We start from the raw sequence: 21,995 nt of genomic DNA, 5'->3' as shown, positions 1-21,995 counted from the left end.
TTGATTTCTGGCTTTGGCTTGATGATATTGAAGAAGAAGCAGAAGAAGAAAGAAGAAACAGTCTTTATTCGTCACGCAACACACCACACTACAACACATGCTTGCACACACACACACACACATGCACATGCTTTGATGGTGGCCGGTGAAATGGATCCTCTGCTTTTGACCCATCCTGGCTTGTCCTTCCTCCGGGGGCACAGCCAGGAGCGGTGGGCAGCGTACGTGGACGCGCCCGGGGACCAGGTGATAAATGTCCATTGCTGGTCAGACAATGATGGGTGCATGTTTTTGGTGGGAGGTCCTTACTGACGTGAGGTGGAGGAACCCCCATGTGAGCATGGGGAGAACATGCAAACTCCACACAGAAAGGCTGGTTATATGTTTTAAACTATATCGGAACTTGACACCAAACTACAAACACACTTTTTAATGTGTGTAACACATGATACAACAGCGTTTTCAGACACGTTGTTTTTGGTGTTTCCAGTAAGGCCACTGCTCCAGGGCATTTTACAGCTGGAAACACATTTTGGGAGGCATTTGAAAGGAAATAAGGAAAAATCTATTTCTCTGCCAGGACATTTTCAAAAAAATGTATTCTTCTTCTTCTAATTCTTCTTCTTCTTCTAATTATTATTATTATTATTATAATAATAATTGAAAAATTTAAAATATGTAACCGTTCTAAGACTTTAGAAGAAATGGGAGAGAGAGAAAGAGATAGAGAGGGGGGTTGCGACGGAGAGAGCGAAAGGGAGGGCAGAGAGGATGGCACCAGCATCAGCGGGAAGCCATCGGGCTTGATCAGAACCTCTTATGACAGGGAATTATTAATTCACTGCTAATGGGCTCGGAGTGTCGGAGGCCAGGGGACGAGGGCACTGGCAATCTCACCGGCAACTTAATTAAAGTTCCACTTTGCAAAAGGACACGTGTTTGACTCCTTATCAGAGAGCCGCCTCCTCCCTGCAGGCTCCTTGGTTATGTGCTTCCTTTTAGAACTGATTCAACTCATTTCTGCAGTCCTGTTTTAGCCACAAGCCCGAGCCAGTTAATGGGAAAGCAGCTGCTGAGGATCTGTTTTCCCTCCTGGATATCCAGCCCTGCAGTGCGCCGCAGTCGCAGATGGAGAAACTGACGCTCAGTGCGGAGCGTCGGCACTGAGCGTATTCGCACGACGGACGCTACTACTTCAACTCAGCTTCCCTGTGGAAAACACTATTTTCCCTGCGGGGAAATCATCAGCCTCACCATATTGTGAGATGGGATTTTATTTTTAATAAAAGGTCAGTATATACGCTTTATTATTATTATTATTATTATTATTATTATTATTATTATTATTATTATTATTATTATTATTATTATTATTATTATTATTATTATTGTTGTTGTTATTAAAACGGAAACCAAGGTCGCTGCTGCTCGAAGTGTATATTAATATCAGATGTCATTGTATATTATACATTTAGCATTTACTGAAATACTTTTGAATGTCTCTTTCTGTGACAGTGCGGGAATAACATTTCTCAATTCTCCTTATTATTGTCCCTCGATATGAACAAGCTGTAATTTTTTTCCAAAGTCGAAAAACTGAAATCAGGATAGGTGTTCTGCCTAAAACTGAATGGTGATCAGTGATGGTGGAGGATGGGAATTGTGCTGGATGGATAATGGTTAAATCAGCAGAAAGGAATTGGGAATTTCAGCCAGTTTCTAAACGGTCCAACTTTTGACATGGAGCTCAATTGAGGCTACAACATCCAAATCAATCAAATGATAAGACAAAATAATATGGAAGTACATTTTTATAATACAATTTTAATTTTTTTTCGTTTTTTAAAATGTTGTGGCTGATAATATCTGCCCCCATGCTGTTTTGTTGGGCTGATAAAAAAAAACAAAAAACGTCTGCAGTGATGTTGGAAATGAAATGAATATGTGATGAGACAGACCTGGTGCAGGTGCTTACTTTATTGTATGGGGGGGGGGTCGTTAATAGGCTTTCACTGTTGTTATGTTGCTTTTGTTTTCTGTTCCACCAGCTTTAAAGAGATTTTCGGTGCGAACGCCTTCAAATGAATCCCATTAATTCCCTTTCTGATTGTTCCTCCTAGATGGAGTGGCGTCTGCTGAGGAGGCAGGGGAGTGAGTGAAGAGGGATGCAGATACCCCTCTGGAGAGGGACGCCTTCGTGGAAAGCCGTGTATGTTGAGCCATCCCCTGGAGGAACAGAAACCTACACCTGTTAGAAGATAGAAGATAGATCGAATATGCGGTGAGCAGAGAAACCATGCCTGCCACGAAATCCAAGAGATATTCACCTTCAGCGTCACTGCATTACATGAGAGGACCTGTTGGACATCGGATTACCAACAATATGGATGCCAGTATGTGGAATGCTTTGGAACCTGCTGTTTTGATGGAGATTATAAAGCAAATTCTACCAATTTGCATATAAATCATCTTAGACTGAATGTTTTTTTGTATCTACTTTGCATCGCAGATGAATGGAATTTCACAAAGACGACTTAAAATCATCAGCCACGGATCGGAGAGATATCCACTTGTTATATTTACTCCCTCTGTTCCTGCTGTGGTCCTGTCACGGTCCAGCGGCGTCATGGATCATTCCCACAACAAGCTTCTGGGCAGGAGCTCCATCAGGCCCAGTTTCTCTCCCCTGCTGCAGTACGTCACCGGTACCCTCTCCACAGCAAGACTCAACCACTCCTACGGCTTCCACACCTCTCTAACCCTTCCTCTCTCCGCCACACCCCACTCTGCCCCCATCCATCAGCCGTCGCCCTCCCTCCCCCCCGCGCCCCTTATTCTGTCCTCCTCCCTCCTGCCTTCCCCGCTCCTCTCCACCTCATCTTCCCTCCATCATGCCCCATTTACTTTCATTCAGCATCAGCCCTCCCTCCACGCCTTGTCCTCCTCCTTCTCCACCTCCTCCTCATCTTCCTCCTCCTCCTCTCAGCTGTCCCCATCTATTATTCCTGCCAATGATTTAGCAGATCTGGAGAGTATGTTGCTCTGGACCCTCCATGAGCCCAGCACCATTGCACTTACCATCATATATTGTCTGTCCTTCATATTGGGATTTGTGGGGAACCTGATGTCCCTGCGCGTCCTGACCAACCGGCGGAGCCAACGTTTAGCTGGAATCAGTGCCACGCGCAGTCTACTGGTGAACCTAGCAGTGTGTGACCTGGCGGTGGTGTGTGTGTGCATGCCCATCACGTTGGGGAGCCAGATCTACACGGCGTGGGTCTACGGCGACTTTCTCTGCCGAGCGGTGCCCTTCACGCAAGCCGTCTCCGTGTCCGCCAGCGTCCTGACGCTGACGGTGATCAGTGTGAACCGCTACTACAGCGTCCGCTCCCCACTCCGCGCGCGCTCCATGTTCACGCGCCGGCGCATCCAGGCCACTATCGCCATGGTGTGGACCGTGTCGTCGGTGATGTGTGCTCCCCTCGCAGTGATGAACCGCCGGCACGAGGTCAGCTTTGGAACTTTCGCAATTTTGGTCTGTCAAGAGGACTGGCCTCAGCCTCGCCTTAAACAGGGGTATTTACAAGAATTCAGCTCTCACTGATCAATGATCATGCATAATCACAATAATAACAGTGGGCAATCATTTGAGCACCAGATGAGTTAAAATGCCTCTGAGGTCTAGCTCATGGAAAGGAACGGTAGCAGTATTGACAGTATTAGTAGATTGAGATACTGGGGGGTACTTGACCTTGAAACACATCTCTAAAGGCTTCCTAAATGATTTGAAGATGTGAACTCCACTTAAGTATTTCCTTTCCTCCCCCACCTATTGCTCTAATTGGCTTCATTATTATTTTCCACTATGATCTGTAAATCATAGAAAAAAAAATGTTTCCTTACAAATGACAATGAGAATAATCAATAGTTATTTAATCGAAATAAAGGTCCACAGTGTTTCACCTTCAACTAATGCAAAATTCTTTGCTCCGCAGGTACAGTGTGTTGCTGTTTGTGGCACTCTACTGCCTCCCAGTGACCTTTAACCTCATCATAGGGTTCCTGACGGGCCGGCGGCTGTGGGGAGGGAAGAAATCGACCTTCTCCGACCTCGATCCCCGTAGCCAAGCGCTGCATATAACAAGCCTCAAGACGCGCCAGAAGATTGCCAAGATGGTGGTGTGCCTGGTGCTGTTGTTTGCAGTGTCCTGGCTGCCCCTCTACTTCGCCGACTTTTGGATCGACCGGGAAGAGCGGCCGCCATCTTGGCTCCTTCAGACCCGGCCTTTTGCTCAGTGGCTGGGACTGACGAACTCCAGCCTCAACCCCATCTGCTACTGCTTCATCGGGGACCTCTACCGCTCGGCTCGAGTCATACGGACACGGTACTACCAGAAGGTAGCCGCTCTCTTCAGCTCGTCCTCTTTTAACGACTCAACCGCCGTGACGGCCGCTTCTACGACCTCGACCTCTGCCGACCGCAGCCACATAGCCGCCGCCGCCGCAGCCGCCGCCGCATCTGCCTCTGTCGCCACCATGCCCAGGCTGCTTAGTTTGGCCAGAGGTCAAGGGCTGGGGTTGAGGTTGGGGCTGCAGGACAGCATGGACTGGGTTGGAGGATCGGAACACAGCATCTCCGACTGGTACAAGTCCAGCCCCAGCGTCTGCGGCGGTGCGCTGCTTCCCGGCCAGCTCCACCCGCTCCACTCCTCTGCGCGCGGAGCCGATTTACTGCCCACGAGAAGACATTCATTAAATGAGAACATAGAGCCTGTAGATATTGACACGCTGCCGTTGAGGAGGCATTCAGGGGACAAATTATACAGTTTGTTAGCGGATAGAAGAGGCATATTTGGTTGGGGGAGAAACACCATCTTTTCGAGAGGACACAACACGGACAACCCATCGCAAGTTCTGACTGAATCAGCGGAGGGTGAGGATGGAGTTACCCACATGACCAGGCTGTAAAACCCACAGATGAATGAGTTTGTCAGTGGGGACATAATGGCAAACAATTGTATTGTTCCACTCTCTGGGCCTGGAAAACAAACATCTCACAGTCTGTAAATGATAATATTTACTAGATTTCGGTTCAAAAGGGACAAAACGTGACCAAATAAATTGTGCCCTCTGTACCGGCTTATTTGCTTGCTTAAGTTTTTCTTTGAGTCGTTAATTGTAAAGCCAGGCGGGCAGGGACAGAGTGGACTGGTGGACTGGGAGGGAGGTGTTATTTGTCCCGGAGCGGATGGATCGGTCGTCCGGCGGCGCGCCGTCACGTCGACGTGACGAGAGGTTTTTAACTTCTGCACCGACGTGTGTTGAAAACGTGTGCGGTGTGTTTTCATTTTATCTCATTTTATTTCCGCTTGCAACCTTGATCCCGTCTTTCCTTCCTGTCTGCTCGCGTTGTAGATAATGCTTTTTTCAGAGAAAAAGGTCAAAGCCTGTCGGGAGCATGTAGAAGGCTTTTGGGAATGCCCATGTCTTCAAGTCACACACACACACACACACACACACACACACACACACACACACACACACACACACACACACACACACACACACACACAAACATTTATACGCACTATTCCCTGTATCTCTTTCAGTGTCCGTCAAGACAGGTTTGCGTCGACGGGTATTCGTTACGAGCACGACACTGACAGATCAAAGAAAGTGACCAAGCCCACGAAGACCTAAGTTACCCAGAGAGGTTTATAACAAGCCACTTTGTGATTGAAAAATGTATTGAATTGCAGATTTTCTGTCTCTCTCTCTCTCTCTCTATTCGCCCTTTGATTGGGAAGTCATGGTGAGGAAGCCAATTTCATGGTTCCCGGAAAGCGTAGAAATTACATGTCAAGCCAGGTCAAGTCGCACCTTATTTATTAAGCGCGTTTCATACCAGGGCAACACAATGCGCTTTACAGAGAAATACAATCAAAGAAAATATATTTAATGTATGTGCAACCATAAGAACAGTCCGTGCAGAATAAACAGATCTCACAACATACAGAGGTATGCCTGGAACCAATGGGTTTGCCTGGATATATATTCTAACTTCTAAAAACCTCTGAACCTCTGAACATCAGAACATCTGTTTTATTATTCTAAACATGGGGTTCCGGATCACCTAATTAACCAGAACCAGGATTAGACATGGATTAGAGCAGTAATTCTCAACTTTTTTTTTTAAACATCAAGGATCCTCAATTTGATATGTGTTAGGCCAAGGGAATGCACATACTTGACCCCACTGATATGATTGTGTCTCTTGGTCTCCTGTCTGGGAATATTCTTTATGATCACATATGACACTGACCCACATATGTCCAAACTTCCATAACTGTGATGACAGTGAAGCTAGGATCCAAACAGTCGTTATTCTACATTCTCTAACTTTGTTAACATCTTGTAAATGGAATAATGATGACGTTTAACTATTTGTTTAATCATTTTGGAACCTCTGGAACCTCTTCAAGGACCCCCCACATGTGTTGAGAACCACCGGATTAGACCGTAGAGGAAAGGATATATAATGTGCTTATTGGTGAAGCAACACAAACAATTTAAACAGAAACACAAAGAGAGAGAGACTGAAAACAGACAGCTAAATCCAATCTCACCTCAGGGTGGAGACGACAAAGGTGGTGAATGGGATGAACTACTGTGACACTAGTGCTGCTGATCACACAACACATTCACACACCCAGACACACAAACATGCACGCACGCACGCACGCAAGCACACACACACACACACACACACACAGGTTTGTCCTCATAGCAGTGGGGGAAACACTTCACTAAGACTGTAAAAAAAAAATAAAAAAAAAATCCTGTTTGATTTCTGAAAAGGCTTCTTTGTTCCAATGGTTCTACTGTAATGGCAGCCATTATGTGTGACAGTGTGTTTCATTTCTCTATCCCCCTACTGTTTTTTTTTGTTTTTTTTTTTTTGTTTTTCAGTCTCAGTATTGCACTGTATCGCTGGAGGGCATGTATACCAAATAATGTGCAATTGGTGTATCATTAAAAAAAAAAAAAAAAAAGATTGCTCATGACCACCCGCAGTCTTGTCTTGATGTCCTAGGCAGACATTTGCGCCTTTTCCCCCCAGACGTCTATAAGAAAAACACTTTCCCAACAGTTTCCATGAGAATGTGGAAACAACAAGTTATTTGCTGTAACAGTCTCATTTGTTTCATTTGATGGTTGTCGTCGCTGTATTGGAGGTATTAATGGGAGCTAGTAAGACACAGGGAACAGTCGTGCAGAGGCTCCTTCATTAGGGACGTACTTGCCGTGGGTGTGATTACATCTTAATGGGATTTGGACTCAGATTTAATATTTAAGATTATAATTGGGTTTGCGGTCGGTAAAAGAAAAATGATTGATTTGCACCCGTACCTGGATTCACTTCTATCATCATAAGGAATAGATAACGGAACACACACACAGACGCACAGACACACACACACACACACACACACACACACACACACACACACACACACACACACACCATTTAAATCCCAGCTTTAATCCTTTTTCATTTCTCTTCCACCTTTTTTAATTTGTCAAGAGTGCAGCCCTTCATTCTTTCTCCGTCATCTCCGTTTCTGATCCTTATCGCACTTCTCTCTTTCGGCTTCATTTTTTCCCCCTTAACCCCCTGCACACTCGTCTGTCTCCCCCGCTTTTATCGCCCCCCCTCCCTCCCTGTGTCATCACTGTACCAGTGTGGAGAGATAGTGCTAACAATAGACCATTTCTCCTGCTATTACTCGTTCTTCATTACCATCTTTTCTTTCTTTTCTTTTTTTTTTTTTACTGGCTTTTTTAGGAGCAGTTCAAGGACCATTTAGCAGAAGGCAAAATGCCTCTAGGGGAGCACCACAGCAAGATGAGCAAAAATAAAATACATGGAGAATATTTCACTTGAGCTTGATAGAAATGAGCTTGGGTAAAAATTGGCTTGATAATATGACCCACTGCCATTAGTTTTAATTTGATATTAGGATATCATAGCTGATAAGTAATAATATGGAACTGGAAGTAATGCGTATAAACCACATGCACTTCAACATCTTAATGTATTATTATCATAATATGATCCCGACCCAACCCCCACCCCCCAACACACACACACGCACGCGCGCACACACACACACACACACACACACACACACACACACACACACACACAGACACACCAAGGAAAAACTAAGGAAAACCTGTACCGCCGGGAGGAGAAAACCAAAAGTGCTTCTCTGAGGACGGGTGATTCTTACAGCGACAGAAAGGACCCTTCTGCTCCAACGAGTGCGACGTTTCATTTTATTCCTTTTATTTCACACTGTGGTGATCAAACTTGATGCAACAATATTTTATCCGGCAACATCAAGGATGTACCCGCAGAAAGCATACTCGAGCATTCTCTAAAGTGCTTTTAGAGAAGGTGTGAAGGACCAAACAGTCAGGCACAAGGGACGTAGGTAGAGTGCGAAAAATTAGGATTTATTGACCAAAAAAAGATATCATCAATTTTGGGATGGTTGCAAAACAAGTGCAGGGGGAAACTTTGACAAATTAATTTAAGTATGATAAAAAATGAAAATTGAGGTCAAAAGAAATTAAAAGATGACTTAACGTGAAGACAACTGGACACACCTAACGGACCTGAGCAAAGGAAACTGAAGGGAACATAGGGACCAAACCAAAAAGAAACAAGAGGGGTGAAAGAAATATCAGGAAAAAAAGAATGTGTTGTATACATGTTGAAATAACTGCAAAATAAATACAAAAACCCTCATCTATAAAAAGAGATTATTATTCAAGGAACTACAAAAGAACCACCCCCATGAGGTTGAACTGGATGGAAGCTCTGGAGTTCTTGTCCTTCCTCCTCGCAGGGCTAACAAACTTCAAACCCGCCAATAAAATATGTATGTTATATGAAACAAAACCTATGTGTCAGTGTTATGTGTTTTAACTTTGTCTGTGCATTATGAATGCAGGGTGTCAGAAAGATCAATTTTAAAACAACCATCGGGAAAATATAACAAACGGCGTGGGCGTGGGAGCATCCAACACGGAAGGGTTATATTTTATAATAAAAATTGCTTTTAATTGTTGATTTTTTGATATTTTTCTTAAAACTCCTCTAACATCCGTCAGCACATTAATATTTTTTAACAAAATGACAACTTTCATACATGGAATGCATTCTTTCATTATCAATCGCTAAGCCCACAACCAATGCTCATACAGCGAGGCTAGCAAGCTCATCTCCACCAGAACAGACTTTTTTCTTTTCTGTTTCTCAAATCACAAGGGCGCTGTCAGTGTGGCGTCCCTTCCATTGATTTCCAATACTCAGCATCCAGAACTAGTTTATCGGACGCCGCCAGGATCACTGTTCACCGACTGGCGCCAAGTGATGGGAGAGGGCGGTGGAGCTACAAAGAGTCCCAGATGCTGTAGATAGACTGCTGTAGATCTTTCCTTTCTCAGCGTGTCATTGACGTACACTACTGTGGCAATGATAAGACGACTTGGACTTGAAACCCACAAAGTGCTTTTTTCCAAATCCAAAGTACTCAAAGAGGGAAGACAGACACACATAGCACCGCTGTTAAATGTTCAATAGTGAGAGCCAGGGTTCACTTCTGAAGCGCATAGGCTTCGCCCAGGTACTCTCCCTGGCCTCAGTTTGGTGTCGGGGGTGATGTGTGGGGATGGTGTGGTTTGAGAGGCTACACCTGACCTGGATCCAGGTAATTGGGGACCCAGGATCAGTGTGGCTGCATACCTGTTGCTGATTGGTTGGTCTAACGAGCAACAGGTAAAACCCCCATCCCCACACACACACACACTCAGGAGAGAGGAGCCCTGTCATGACCTGTGTCCGCCTGCTCGGTGGCTTGTTCCATCGAGCCCCCCTCTCCACAATAAACTTGTGTGTTTTCTACAACCCCTTCGTCTGTGCCGGAGGTCCCCGAACACGCCACTTGGGTGGCGCGTGGTAGGCGAAACCCCCGCTCATTTATCGTACCGTACTGGCAATGATATGAGGGATCGTCATCATACTGTGTCAATATGAAGGCTTAATGCTAAGTTAAGGCTTAAGGCTTTTTTATATTAAAAAAAAAAAAAAGACAGTGTAATCCCTGATGTGCAATGTGTCAAGATATGTGCAATACACTTAGTACTATCTGGCTCCTATTTATGGTGATTTCTTATTTTTTTATGTTTCTATATATTTTATATTGTTTATAGTGTGTACTTGATATGCTCTTTATTTTCTGCTCTCCCCTTCTTGCTGCTGGAACGATGTAAATTTCTCAGTTTTGGGACTTATAAAGGTTTATCTTATCTTATCTTATCTTAATGGTTGTGCCACTCATTTAAATATATAGTAAACATCAAATGTAGCACAAAGAATTATCTCATATTATTATGTCTTTCTGTGGTCCTCTCAGTCAATTATGTTTGTGTCCGTTCAAGCGCAGATTGGAAATATTTATCCGTGGTTCAGGGCGGTTCATTTGAGGGAATAGCTCTGAGATGGGTTGAAGAGGGACCTCAATTATGTTTAAACGGATTGCGTGCTCCCCTCATTGTGTACGAAAGACGCAAGAGTCATACTTCTTTCTATGGCTCCTGCAGACGAACGAACACCCGAAAACCAAATACTAATGAGATTAAAATCCAAGAACAAGCACTGCTTGGAGTTCAAGCAAAGCCTCGCCCCTCTCTCTTTTCCCGCTGGATGCGAAATGAAATCCGTCTGTTCGTGTCAGAACTGCACCGAGCAGCAAACGGAGAGAATTCGAGTTTTTTTGGTCATCAGAGATGAACGTCCCTCTGGGCCGCGCGTTGCCAGGGAGTCCTGGCAGCAGATTTCCTCCTCGTTACATCATTCGGTCACGGGCAAACGCGTTAGACTCAAAAAAAAAACCAAAAAACAAACAAAAAAAAAAACAACATTTCACATTTGAGACCAAAATCTGTTATCCTCCATCAATGGCACTTTTCGCTCATCTCTCAACACATTATTCTGTTCTTTGAGCAACAGCTTCATTTATTTCCCTCGGTTTCGCTCTCGTTAACTGTATCTTCACCCAAGTGTTCGTTAACAAAACCTTTCCCCTCTATATTACATGGAGACATTTCCCTTGTGGCCTGTTTGATGTAGCCTTGTAGTTATTTTGAAAAGTATCTGTTTAAAGCAAAGAAATATATATTTTAAATATATATATACAGTATATATATATATATAGTTAATTTTTCACAATCATGACATTAAAAGTTTTATTTGACCTAAAACAAACCCATTGCAGTACCAACACACCCTTATCATCGTTGTTCCAACGTCTTGCATTACTCTATAAAACGTTATAAAAAAAACAACTGTTTTTATTACAGTAAAAAAAAATACTGTAATAAAAAAAATGATTGTAAAATAAGATCTAAGATTGTCCTCTATTTTTTCTCCTTTTATGCTCAACATTCATTTGAAAATGCTCCAAATAAATAGTGGTTTTGGCCTCGATGGCTCTTGTGATACTGACAGTCCAGTCTATTGAGACGAGTATCGAGTGTGAAAGCTGAGTCCATACTCCATTGGCTAACACTCACACATACACACACACACACACGCTTGTCTCATCAATTCATTGGCACACAGCCTTTTCGTCTCCTGAACAAATTGTATTTTAATTCCTTAATCTAAAGACAAATTTGCCGTCTGTTTGGATGAGGTGTCCAACATTCAACCATGTGTGCTCAATCCCACTTAATAAAATCCATTTCATTTTTTTTAATGTAGAAAAGTTCTTCGTTTCCCCCCTGTCAAACATGTACTCCACATCATTGTCCAACTTCTTACATTAATCAGACAAATTGGGATAGGTCCATGACGGATGAAGGGACTCCTCATCATCAGTTTTGAGTACAGCACTCGAGGAAATGTGATAATTCTTTCCACCATTATTAAACAGGACGAAGAAAATCATAATTCTAAATGTGAACTGCATACAATTTTAATCAAACCACCACCCACCCACTAATTTTCATGTGATAACTGGTCATTTCACACGTTTTTTGTTTCTGCATTTATTTCACTTGTGTTTCTTTTACCGTTGGTTCAAGTGATTATTTATGTAATGCTATAGGCACACACGCACACGCACGCGCGCGCGCGCACACACACACACACACACACACACACACACACACACACACACACACACACACACACACACAGGCAGTGGACACCAGTTAAGAGTGTGTCCTTCAAACACCATTGATCGACTAAAATGTCAGAGTAAAAGCTCCAAAACTACCCCACTACCTTGGGGAATGAATACAAGTTGTCCCGATCTGAGGTTTTCTGTTATCGTAGGTTATATACAGTATGTCGCTGTTTACCATTAGGTTAAGTGGATATGCTCACATTTTAATTTTGATTTTTTTGAAAACTGTTAGGTTTTTTGTATATTTATTTGTATTATTTCTTAGTTTTTTTTATCTATCTATCTATCTATCTATCTATCTATCTATCTATCTATCTATCTATCTCTAAATTCAAGCTCAAATGGGCCCTCTCTCTGTGTGAATATACAGTAGTGTTGTGGTAGATGAGCCTCGTGTCGACTCCATATTTCTAGTATCAGCATTATCAACCAACTTTTGATGAGAAAGGTTTGTGTCCTTCAGCGTCTTTCTCTTTGTGCAGAGGCATAAATCAAACCGTGTACTCTGGGGAAATTGCTGCAATGCTTGGAAGCTTTGTGACTTACACACAATAACCAGTACTCAAAACACAACAGATACAGGTTTGTTTTTTTGTGATTATTTCTATTAAAAGTGATGGCATCAGGAGAAATTTCCACTCAAGCAGTTATTTGTTACATCTCACTATATTTATTGTTGTTATGCCTCAAAAAGTTATCATTTCCAACGCTCTCCTCATCATCTCCCTTGTCAAATTAATCTAAAAATGTGCACGTCAAAACCCACGGAATAGGCTGGTATTCTCTGGGTTTGGAATCTGGAATTTTGGAATGAAAAAGTTCTACACTACAAACTTTTGTCATGTGGTTTTCCTTATTTGCATTAAATGTAGTATTTTTTGGGTGGTTGCTGTGTTTAAAAATAAAAATCTACTGGATTACGCTGTGGGAGGGGCTGTTTGAGTCTCTTTGGTGATCTGTTCATTTCGAGTCAGTTCCTCTAAATGAATGACTCCAAAGTTCCAGGCGACGTCCTGTGTGCGGTAGCTGTAATACGTTTTTGTGCAGGTTTTTAGGAAAGTACAGCACAAGGGTAGCATCCATTGTGCTGTACTTTACATTGCTGTACGTTTTGCAAGTATCACGAGGCAGTCAATTCAGGGAACATCCAATTGAATTGAATTTATTAGTTCATCAATAGATTCCTACGTGGTCACACTTTGAACAGCTTCGCAATACAGTCTATTGATTGCACTTGTGTGTTTTTTTTCATGTGATGAGAGGGTAGCCGAGAGGGGAACTTGTTTGAGGCGAAACAGACGGATTACTGCAGTTGCCGAAAGCCGCAGCAGAGTGTGGCGGACACACACACACCGCAGGCTCAGTATCCGCAGACTTCAGTATCTCAGACGCCCCGTTTGCGGGGTTCCACGGACGGATTGTTCATCAAAGCTCGAAGTACATCGGGCTCCGAGCGGAATCTCAAAACATTTCAATACCCACTGCCGTGTCCGGTCAAATTAGCTCATTTCTTATATGAGTTGGCGCTGTGCTGAGGGGGAAACTGAGAAGTCACGTTGAACGCAGACAATTTGGTTTTGAAGATCGAAACCGTTCACCCGCTGTAGCGCACGCTGAATGGAACGCGCTGCGCTTTCGTCGTGATCTTTGGAAGTGTGCTCTCAGGAAATTCGCAGAATCAATTTGTCAATTCTCATAACACGTGTCAGAGTGAGGTGGTGGAGGCGCGGGTGGAGCCAGGAAGATCCAATGCTGTCGGGCCGATTGCTCACTGTGTCCAAATTGCACGAAATTGGACACTGCACGTCCCTGGGTCCCCAGCGATGCACCCGCCAAGTGGGAAGCAGATCGGATGAACGGTGGTGGAGATAATCGAGGGACATACACGCAGAGCTTGGACAGATATTGGACGGACAGAACAGAGATCGCTTCCTTTATTAGTTAGATAATGGTGTCCTGCTCCTTTGGTCTTCCTTGTGGACGTGCAGCTGTCTTCTCCAGACTGGAGTCTGTTGTGTCCACGCGGACCGATAAACACTGGGATACAGTGTGTTCCCGGCCTCAGGGCGGAGTCAGAACCAGACAGATGCTGTGGTCCAACCGAGCGTAATCGTCATCATCATAGCGTTCATTTCGACGGTCAAATATGACTTATACGAGAGCAAAGATACTACTTGAAATGATTTACATTTGACTATAGCCGTGTTTTCTAAACCCGATTTTTTTTTCATGTGAAACAGACATTAAAATGAACTGTAGGCAGAAAACATGAAACACAGTGCTATTCAGAAGAACAGTGAAATGTGTATTATATGCATGTATTCTTCCAATAAGTGCTCTCTTCTTTTTTTGTGTAAACCACATCTTGGCTCCTCTGTATAATCTGGACCTCCTGCCCCGAATCATTTTAAACCCCAAAGCTTTTTTTCCTCAGGGTTCGACACGTGAAATTTTACTGAGGCTGCCCTTCAGTCACTCCGCTGTCAGCTAACATTAACAATAACACAGACTCTGAAGCTGTCTAGTAGGGAAACCATCGTAAGGGAATTGTATTGAGTCCTGTACACTTGCAAAGTTCAATATATGTCTGAATTTGAATAGTTTTTTTACTCGAGACATTGAGAACCTGTCCACAAGAACGAATGAAAACCCATTCCTTACTTATTTATGTAGTTTGATGACAAAGACATGGGAAAAGACAACACTGGGGTGAAAGCATCACCCCCTCGGCAGTGATACAATAATAAAATATAAAATAATATAAAAAATACCACCTTAACAGATTTAAAGATGGAAATATTGTAGCACAAAATAAATATGGACAGAAAAGGCCCTTTTTGTGTGATGTCAGCATTGTGGTGATCCGACAACAACGCGGTTCCACGGCTTTAAAATTGTGTTTTATTCCGGAGAAATGGTTTCATGGTTTCATACCGAACAGCCCCATTCTGTCTCTCAGTATAGATTTTTTTTGTTTTTACCTGAAATGTACGTTCCAGTGCCCACAAAGACCTGACTTCCTGCCAATATATATGGAAATCAATACAACGAGGTGCATTGCCTAATGTTATTATCTTGTTTTGAAATCCATATAAGATCCATATGGATATGGATATCCATTTTCCGTACATTAGGGCAAGGAAGAAGCACACACACACACACACACACACACACACACACACACACACTTTTCTGTTCCCTATCCACAATGATAAAAAAGAAATGATGTTTGTGGAGTGGGGAGGGTCTGGTTTGAGCAGCCACACCTGTCCTGGGTCTAGGTAATTGGGGGCCCAGGATCAGTGTGGCTGCATACATGTTGCATGTTGGTTGGTCTAATGAGCAACATGTAAAACCCCCATCCGCACACACACACACACACAGGAGAGGAAGAAGAAGAAGAAGAAGAAACAGTCTTTAATTGTCACACGACACTCCACAACACATGCTTGCACACACACACACATGCACATGCTTGATGGTGGCCGGTGAAATGGCTCCTCTGCTTTTGACCCATCCTGGCTTGTCCTTCCTCCGGGGGCACAGCCAGGAGCAGTGGGCAGCATACGTGGACGCGCCCGGGGACCAGGTGATAAGTGTCCATCGCTGGTCAGACGATGATGGGTGCATGTTTTTGAGGGGGGTCCTTACTGACGTGAGGTGGAGGAAACCCCATGTGAGCACGGGGAGAACATGCAAACTCCACACAGAAAGGCTCCGGTTTTTGTTTTGGAAGATAACCCGCCGGAGCACGGTGCCAACAGCGCCCCAGGCGGGAATCGAACCCAGGACCTTCTTGCTGTGAGGCAGCAGTGCAATGCACTGCCCTTGAGAGGAGCCCTTGTCATGACATGCTCCAGGGCTTATTCCACCGAGCCCCCTCTCTACAATAAACTGTGTGTCTGCAACCCCATTGGCTGTGTCTCTGTGCCGGAGGGCCCTGAAAATGCCGCTTCGATTACGCGTGGCAGGCGGAACTGCCACAACGTTATTCCAAGGCGACTAGGCCGACGGGGCTGCATGGTTGAGGCAGGATGTGCACACATTTTAACCCAGAAGAATGATTGGCACGCTTATCACTTAATTGGAAAACACCAAATCAAATAGCACTGTTGCGTGGCGCTTATATTACAATACGTTCTCCCAGGCCATTGACTCCCCTGATGTTTTGCTGTATAGTAAAGTCGTCAGGTAATAACTCATTTTCATGAGGCATGGCTGTATGGATATGGCGGCGCCGGATGGTGAAATAGATTGATACAGTGCCCTGACCTGGCACTGTGGCTGTAATCACCAAACAGCAAACCAGTGAATCACTGTTCTACGAGAAGCACAGGACTCCATCAGTGTGTAAGTCACTCTATCCAACTGTAACACACCTCAAAATGAATCTTAATCGGAAAAGAATATAAGGAAGCGTGGCTTGTCTTCTTTTTACGCATCCTGTCAAAAGAATGGTTCAGAGCGATTCATTTTTGGTGGGCAAGGAAAGAGAAAATATTTAATTAAACAGATAAGTTTGGCTCTACTTTGCATGTTTCAGGTAAAAGTCCAGGTATAAGACCCATTGCTCTGGCGTCTAATGCCATAATCCATATACCCTTAAGTAGGCACCCTAAGAGTTATTTTATTTGAATGTCAAAGTTGAGATAGTTCTTAACAACAATGATTCTTAGACTTTTTCATAGCAAGGACTCTCAATTTGATTCACATTAGCCAAGAGACTCCGTTTGATAGATTTCTGTCTCTGGGAGCCCAGTCTTTAATTGTCAGTGATTCAATCCAGACTTCCAGACCTGTCATTGCTATAGTTTGGGAGATAACAGTGAAACAAGGACCAAAACAATCATTATTGTGCATTCTGTAATAATCTTGTAAATGGAATAATGATGAAGTTTAACTATCAATCTTTTTTGCCAGGGACCCCCTTGAACCTCTTGAGGGACCCTGGGAACCCACGTTGAGAACCCCTTCTTAACACTTTTGCCATTTTCAAATTCCAAATTATAGTTTAATCAACACAATATTAGCCTTAGCGATTTATAATAGACTTATCAGCCTTATATACTGTGTATATATATATATATATATATATATATATATATATATATATATATATATATATGTATTAAACAGTGGAAACAATGCAAAGCCTGGAGCTCATATCGTCTGGAGTGATGGACTTGCTACTCACTCCAGAGCGGATCCACAGCTCTCACCCTCCACCCACTCAAGAAGACAATTTTCATTTTTCTCATTATCAACTATACCTGAACAGACAGGGATTGACAATAGCTAAAGAAAAGCTAAAGGCCGAAAAATACCACAGAAATCATCCCATCCTACCTTAGCTTGTGAACTTCCTTATTGATTAGATATGTATCGAATAAACTGAATAAAGTCAAGGAAAATTCGTTTTTAGAGCTTTAGGTCGGTCATTAAGATATTTTATGTCTGTTGGCTGTTGACAATTTTCAAAATCAAAATCATCAAATGATGATTTTGAATGAAATCATACGCAAGTAGGAAATTGAATTATTGACTAACAGGGAAGGTGTGGAGTCATGACTTTCACTCAAAAGGAACACCACTTTTCCGGCCTTTATGGAAGAATGGCAAAAGTCGGCAGCTGCCTGTTTTGCATTTTGATTAAAAACTGCCTGTACATACTGTATATCCACACCCACTTTCACTGCTCTGCAAGATACAAAAAGCCCTAGCATTCGTAGAGGAGAAAAAGGATAAACAGGAAATAAATTGGACAGAAGCGCTCCCGGGCTTTTCATCACCGGCAGGAGCGGCCGCTGCTGCTGCCGCTGCCGCCGCCGCCGCGCCTCGGCCCTCCTCCCAGGGCGCCGGGCTCGTCCATCTCCTTCTGTCTTGCACTCGTCCACTCGATCCTATCAGGCATGTGAGGGCCACCCAGGTCGGGGATTCATTTTCTACATGACGGCACATGGCGGGTCCACACAGCGCAGGACGACGAGGAAAATTGTCTTTTAGAACAGCGATGTGATCGATGTGATGCAAATGTTAATACGCCCCAATCGTGGAGTCCTAGATTAGGGGGGAGGGGACGACGCACCGTAACCGGGATGATTTATCCCAGTCTCAAATGTAATGGGGGGCTGGGGAGTTGCATTTCCCGCGCAACGTTCCCTGGGCTTCATTCACAAAACTTCTCATCAGATCAGAACAGGGCATTTCCGGAAACAGACCTCGTCCCTTGACTTTGCGTGTCCCTCAGGTGAACCAGGTGAGTCAGCAGTCGTGGCAAAAAAAGCTCCAAGAGGAGAAGAGAGTCGCAAGCCGAACCGCGCGGTCTCCGCAGAAGGCAAACGCCGGAATGTCGGCAAATAGGCTGTCGCCGGCGTGCCTTGGGATCCTTTTCATGATGATCAATCACTGTGAACATGGGATTTTAATGCGGCTCTAATCATTAGCGTATTAGGTCTTTGTCAGCGTCGGGTTTGGTGCGGCTGTCATTTCTTTTTCATGAAGAATAAGACGGCAAAGTTGGAATCCATGTCGACGACGTTGCCGTACGCATTTTGATCCAACGAGAGAACAAATTAGGATAAGAAACAAATGATGAATGCCGAAGCCATGCCTCGGTCCTTCCCCGTCGCCCCTTCTCTTAGAATGTTCTTCGCCTCTGGGGACGTTCACTCACCTCCTCCCTTTTTACATTCGACCTCGGCGTGTCTTTTCACTCCACGGAAGTCACCTTGTTTTTGAAAAACATACATGTTAATAATAATACACTCTGGATTGAACGGCATCAATGGCATTGTAACTGGTAGTGGCCAAGCTGGTATTCTGCGTAATCTCTCTCTCTCTCTCTCTCTCTCTCTCTCTCTCTCTCTCGCTCCCTTTCTCACACAAATACAAACACAAACACACACACACACACACAAACACACACACACACACACACACGCACACACACACACGCACACACACAGACACACACGCACACACACACACACACACGCACACACACACACACACACACACACACACACACACACACACACACACACACACACACACACAGTCTTATTATATTCTGGAAGGAGGAGCAAAGTCAGAAGCAGAAGTCAAAGAAGACAATAAGATCATAAAAATAAGATTATCAAAACTCCATATACACTTGATAACAATGTAACATCAGTGCTGATATGATTATTTTTATTATTTTTTTTTCATCTTGCTTTCTTTAGAAGGTATGAGGTCGTGAGGTCACCCGCCCACGTCATTGCCGTCGCACCCGGAGGCTTTCAGGTTTTGCAGCATTTTCGGAGACCTGCAGAAATATAACGGCCGTTTGGAGATGCGGCTGCCGGTGGACGATGGCCGGCTCGTTCCTGGCCTCCAGACAAGCGCTCAATAATTTATTTGTCAGATTATTGCTTGACCTCGCCTGCCACAATGGAAATAATATTCATGCCGTGTCTCTATTCCCTCGTAGGTGAAAAGCCTTCTGTTTTCCTTTTGCTATCTTGTTTCTCACCATGGTGCTCAAAGTGAGCAAACATCCGGGGAAAGAAATAAAACAAAGATAAGCCCACTTCTAGAGCATATCTAAGAGTTTGCTTATTTCTGTGAATAGCAAGTGGAGTTGAATGTTTATTTTGTCGCTTATATTGTTTATTATGTGCATTTGTCTCTGTGCAAGAGTGTTTGCGTCTCACAAATGAACAAATTGTGTTAATATAATTCCTTCAGGGTTGAGCATGGATCTGCTATTGACTCTGCCCTCCTTAATTAGAGGAGAATAAAATCAGCATTTCATTGATCCCACTGTGTAACCTTTACCTCAAAATGCCATAATTTTAAGTCACAGACCAAACTTACCTACAAAGTAGTGGCTGTCCTGAGAGCCGGACACTCAGAATGTGTGTTCATGTTGGTATAAGCATCTTAATGTGCCCTTTAACTGGGTTCAGGAAAGTCAAAGTGAACCACACGTTAGCATTTGGCTCAATGCCACAACTGCCAATTATAGTGAGCAGGCCACATTGATATGAAATTACAAATTTGTGCAACATTTAAATGCAAGGTGGTTAGGTTAATTCTAACATGAAGTCAGACCGACAGACAGACAGCCTGACAGACAGCCTGACAGACAGACAGACAGAATGACAGACAGACAGAATGACATTTCAGACTGAGATCATTCTGTCATTCTGTGTTTTTACAGTTTAACAGATGGCATTGGAGGGCACATCTGCAGGCGCTTCTGCTGCAGATGTGCCATATATCTATATATATTAAAAAAAAATATATATATATATATCTTATATATATATATATATATATATATATATATATATATAAGATATAGATATATCTATATCGATATCTATCCATATATATATATATATATATATATATATATCATATATATATCATGTATATCTTGCATACAGTATGTGTATATATAGATCTCTCTCTCTCTCTCTCTCTCTCTCTCTCTCTCTCTCTCTCTCTCTCTCTCTCTCTCTCTCTCTCTCTCTCTCTCTCTCTCTCTATATATATATATACACACACATACAGGAAAAAAATAAGAGACTTTAAAAACACAAAATTATCAGTTTCTTCCATTTAGAATGATTTAAATGTATAATACAACACGGACAACTAATACTATTATAAAATTATAGGACCCAGAATCGCGGTTGTGGCGCCGCCCCTTGTGGTCACCTGCGAGTTCGCCTCGTGTCAATTACGCACATTTTTGTATTTTTACAGCTTATTGTGTGTGATCTCCGGGTGCGTTGCAAAGACATTTCACTGCATATATGTATGGATGTATTAATATGTATGTGACAAATAAAACTCTTGAATCTTGGATCTTGAACTACTGACAACATTCTTAGCAGCTGCCCAAAGGCACTTGGAGACGGGCGCTACCACTGGCACCACGACCAGGTGCTTAAGGCAGTGAGACTGTGTACAAAGCCATCAACACCAGTAAGGGCCCCCACAGGGCAAGAACCATCACATTCCTCAGAGCGGGAGAGAACCCCACACTCACCCGAGGGCAAAGTCTGGTCTCCTCGCCACTGCTGCTGACTGGCACCTGGAAGTGGACCTCGGAAAACAACTTAAGTTCCCAGCTGGGATAACATCTAAAAGGCTTCGCCCAGACATGATCATTGTTCTGATTCCACCAAGCAATTGATCATGCTGGAGCTCACAGCGCCCTGGGAAGAAAGCATGGAAGAGGCCAATGAAAGGGAGCGGGCCAAGTACCAGGAGCTTGTGGAAGAATGCAGAAGGCAAGGCTGGCGAACTCACTGCGAGCCTGTGGAGGTGGGCTGCAGAGGATTCGCAGGGCGCTTGCTCTGCAAAGTCTTCACGCTGCTGGGCATCATCGGGAAGGCAAAGAGGAAGGCCATCAGATCTGGAACTGAAGCCGCAGAGATAAGCCACCAGGTGGCTTTGGATCAAGATGGCAGAACCATGGGCAAACGCTGCTGGGACACAGGCCTGGGTCTTATCAATCCTGGTCGGGTCGCCTGGGTGAGGGTGTCCGATGCTTGAAAGACCCGAAACACCCAATGACCCCAGGTAACATCACTGATGATGTGTCCCAGCGCATCTGCATGATGTACAGTATCTCGCAACCTTCAAATTCCAAAGAACAATATTGTCAATTAGAGCTTTTATTTTCTGAAAATGACAACTGGTCAAAATAACAAAAAAGAAGCAGTGTTTTCAGACCTTGAA

General features: G+C 43.7%; 1 protein-coding gene across 1 annotated transcript; it reads left to right on the top strand.

Annotated features, from left to right (window-relative positions):
- Window positions 1-2,626: 2,626 nt before the first annotated feature.
- On the top strand, window positions 2,627-21,809 carry LOC307229432 (neuropeptide FF receptor 2-like; the record flags this gene model as incomplete). The annotated part of the gene is made up of 5 exons (XM_079999432.1): window positions 2,627-2,705; window positions 3,024-3,576; window positions 3,996-4,773; window positions 18,508-18,516; window positions 21,441-21,809. 5 exons carry the CDS (start codon window positions 2,627-2,629, stop codon window positions 21,807-21,809), a joined length of 1,788 nt encoding a protein of 595 aa, XP_079855558.1.
- Between the last annotated feature and the right edge of the window lie 186 nt (window positions 21,810-21,995).

This window comes from Zeus faber (assembly GCF_960531495.2).
Source record: "Zeus faber genome assembly, chromosome: 4".
Classification (NCBI taxonomy): Eukaryota; Metazoa; Chordata; class Actinopteri; order Zeiformes; family Zeidae; genus Zeus; species Zeus faber.
Note: the sequence above shows the minus strand (reverse complement) of the source record. Positions and strands in the feature narration are given on the sequence as shown.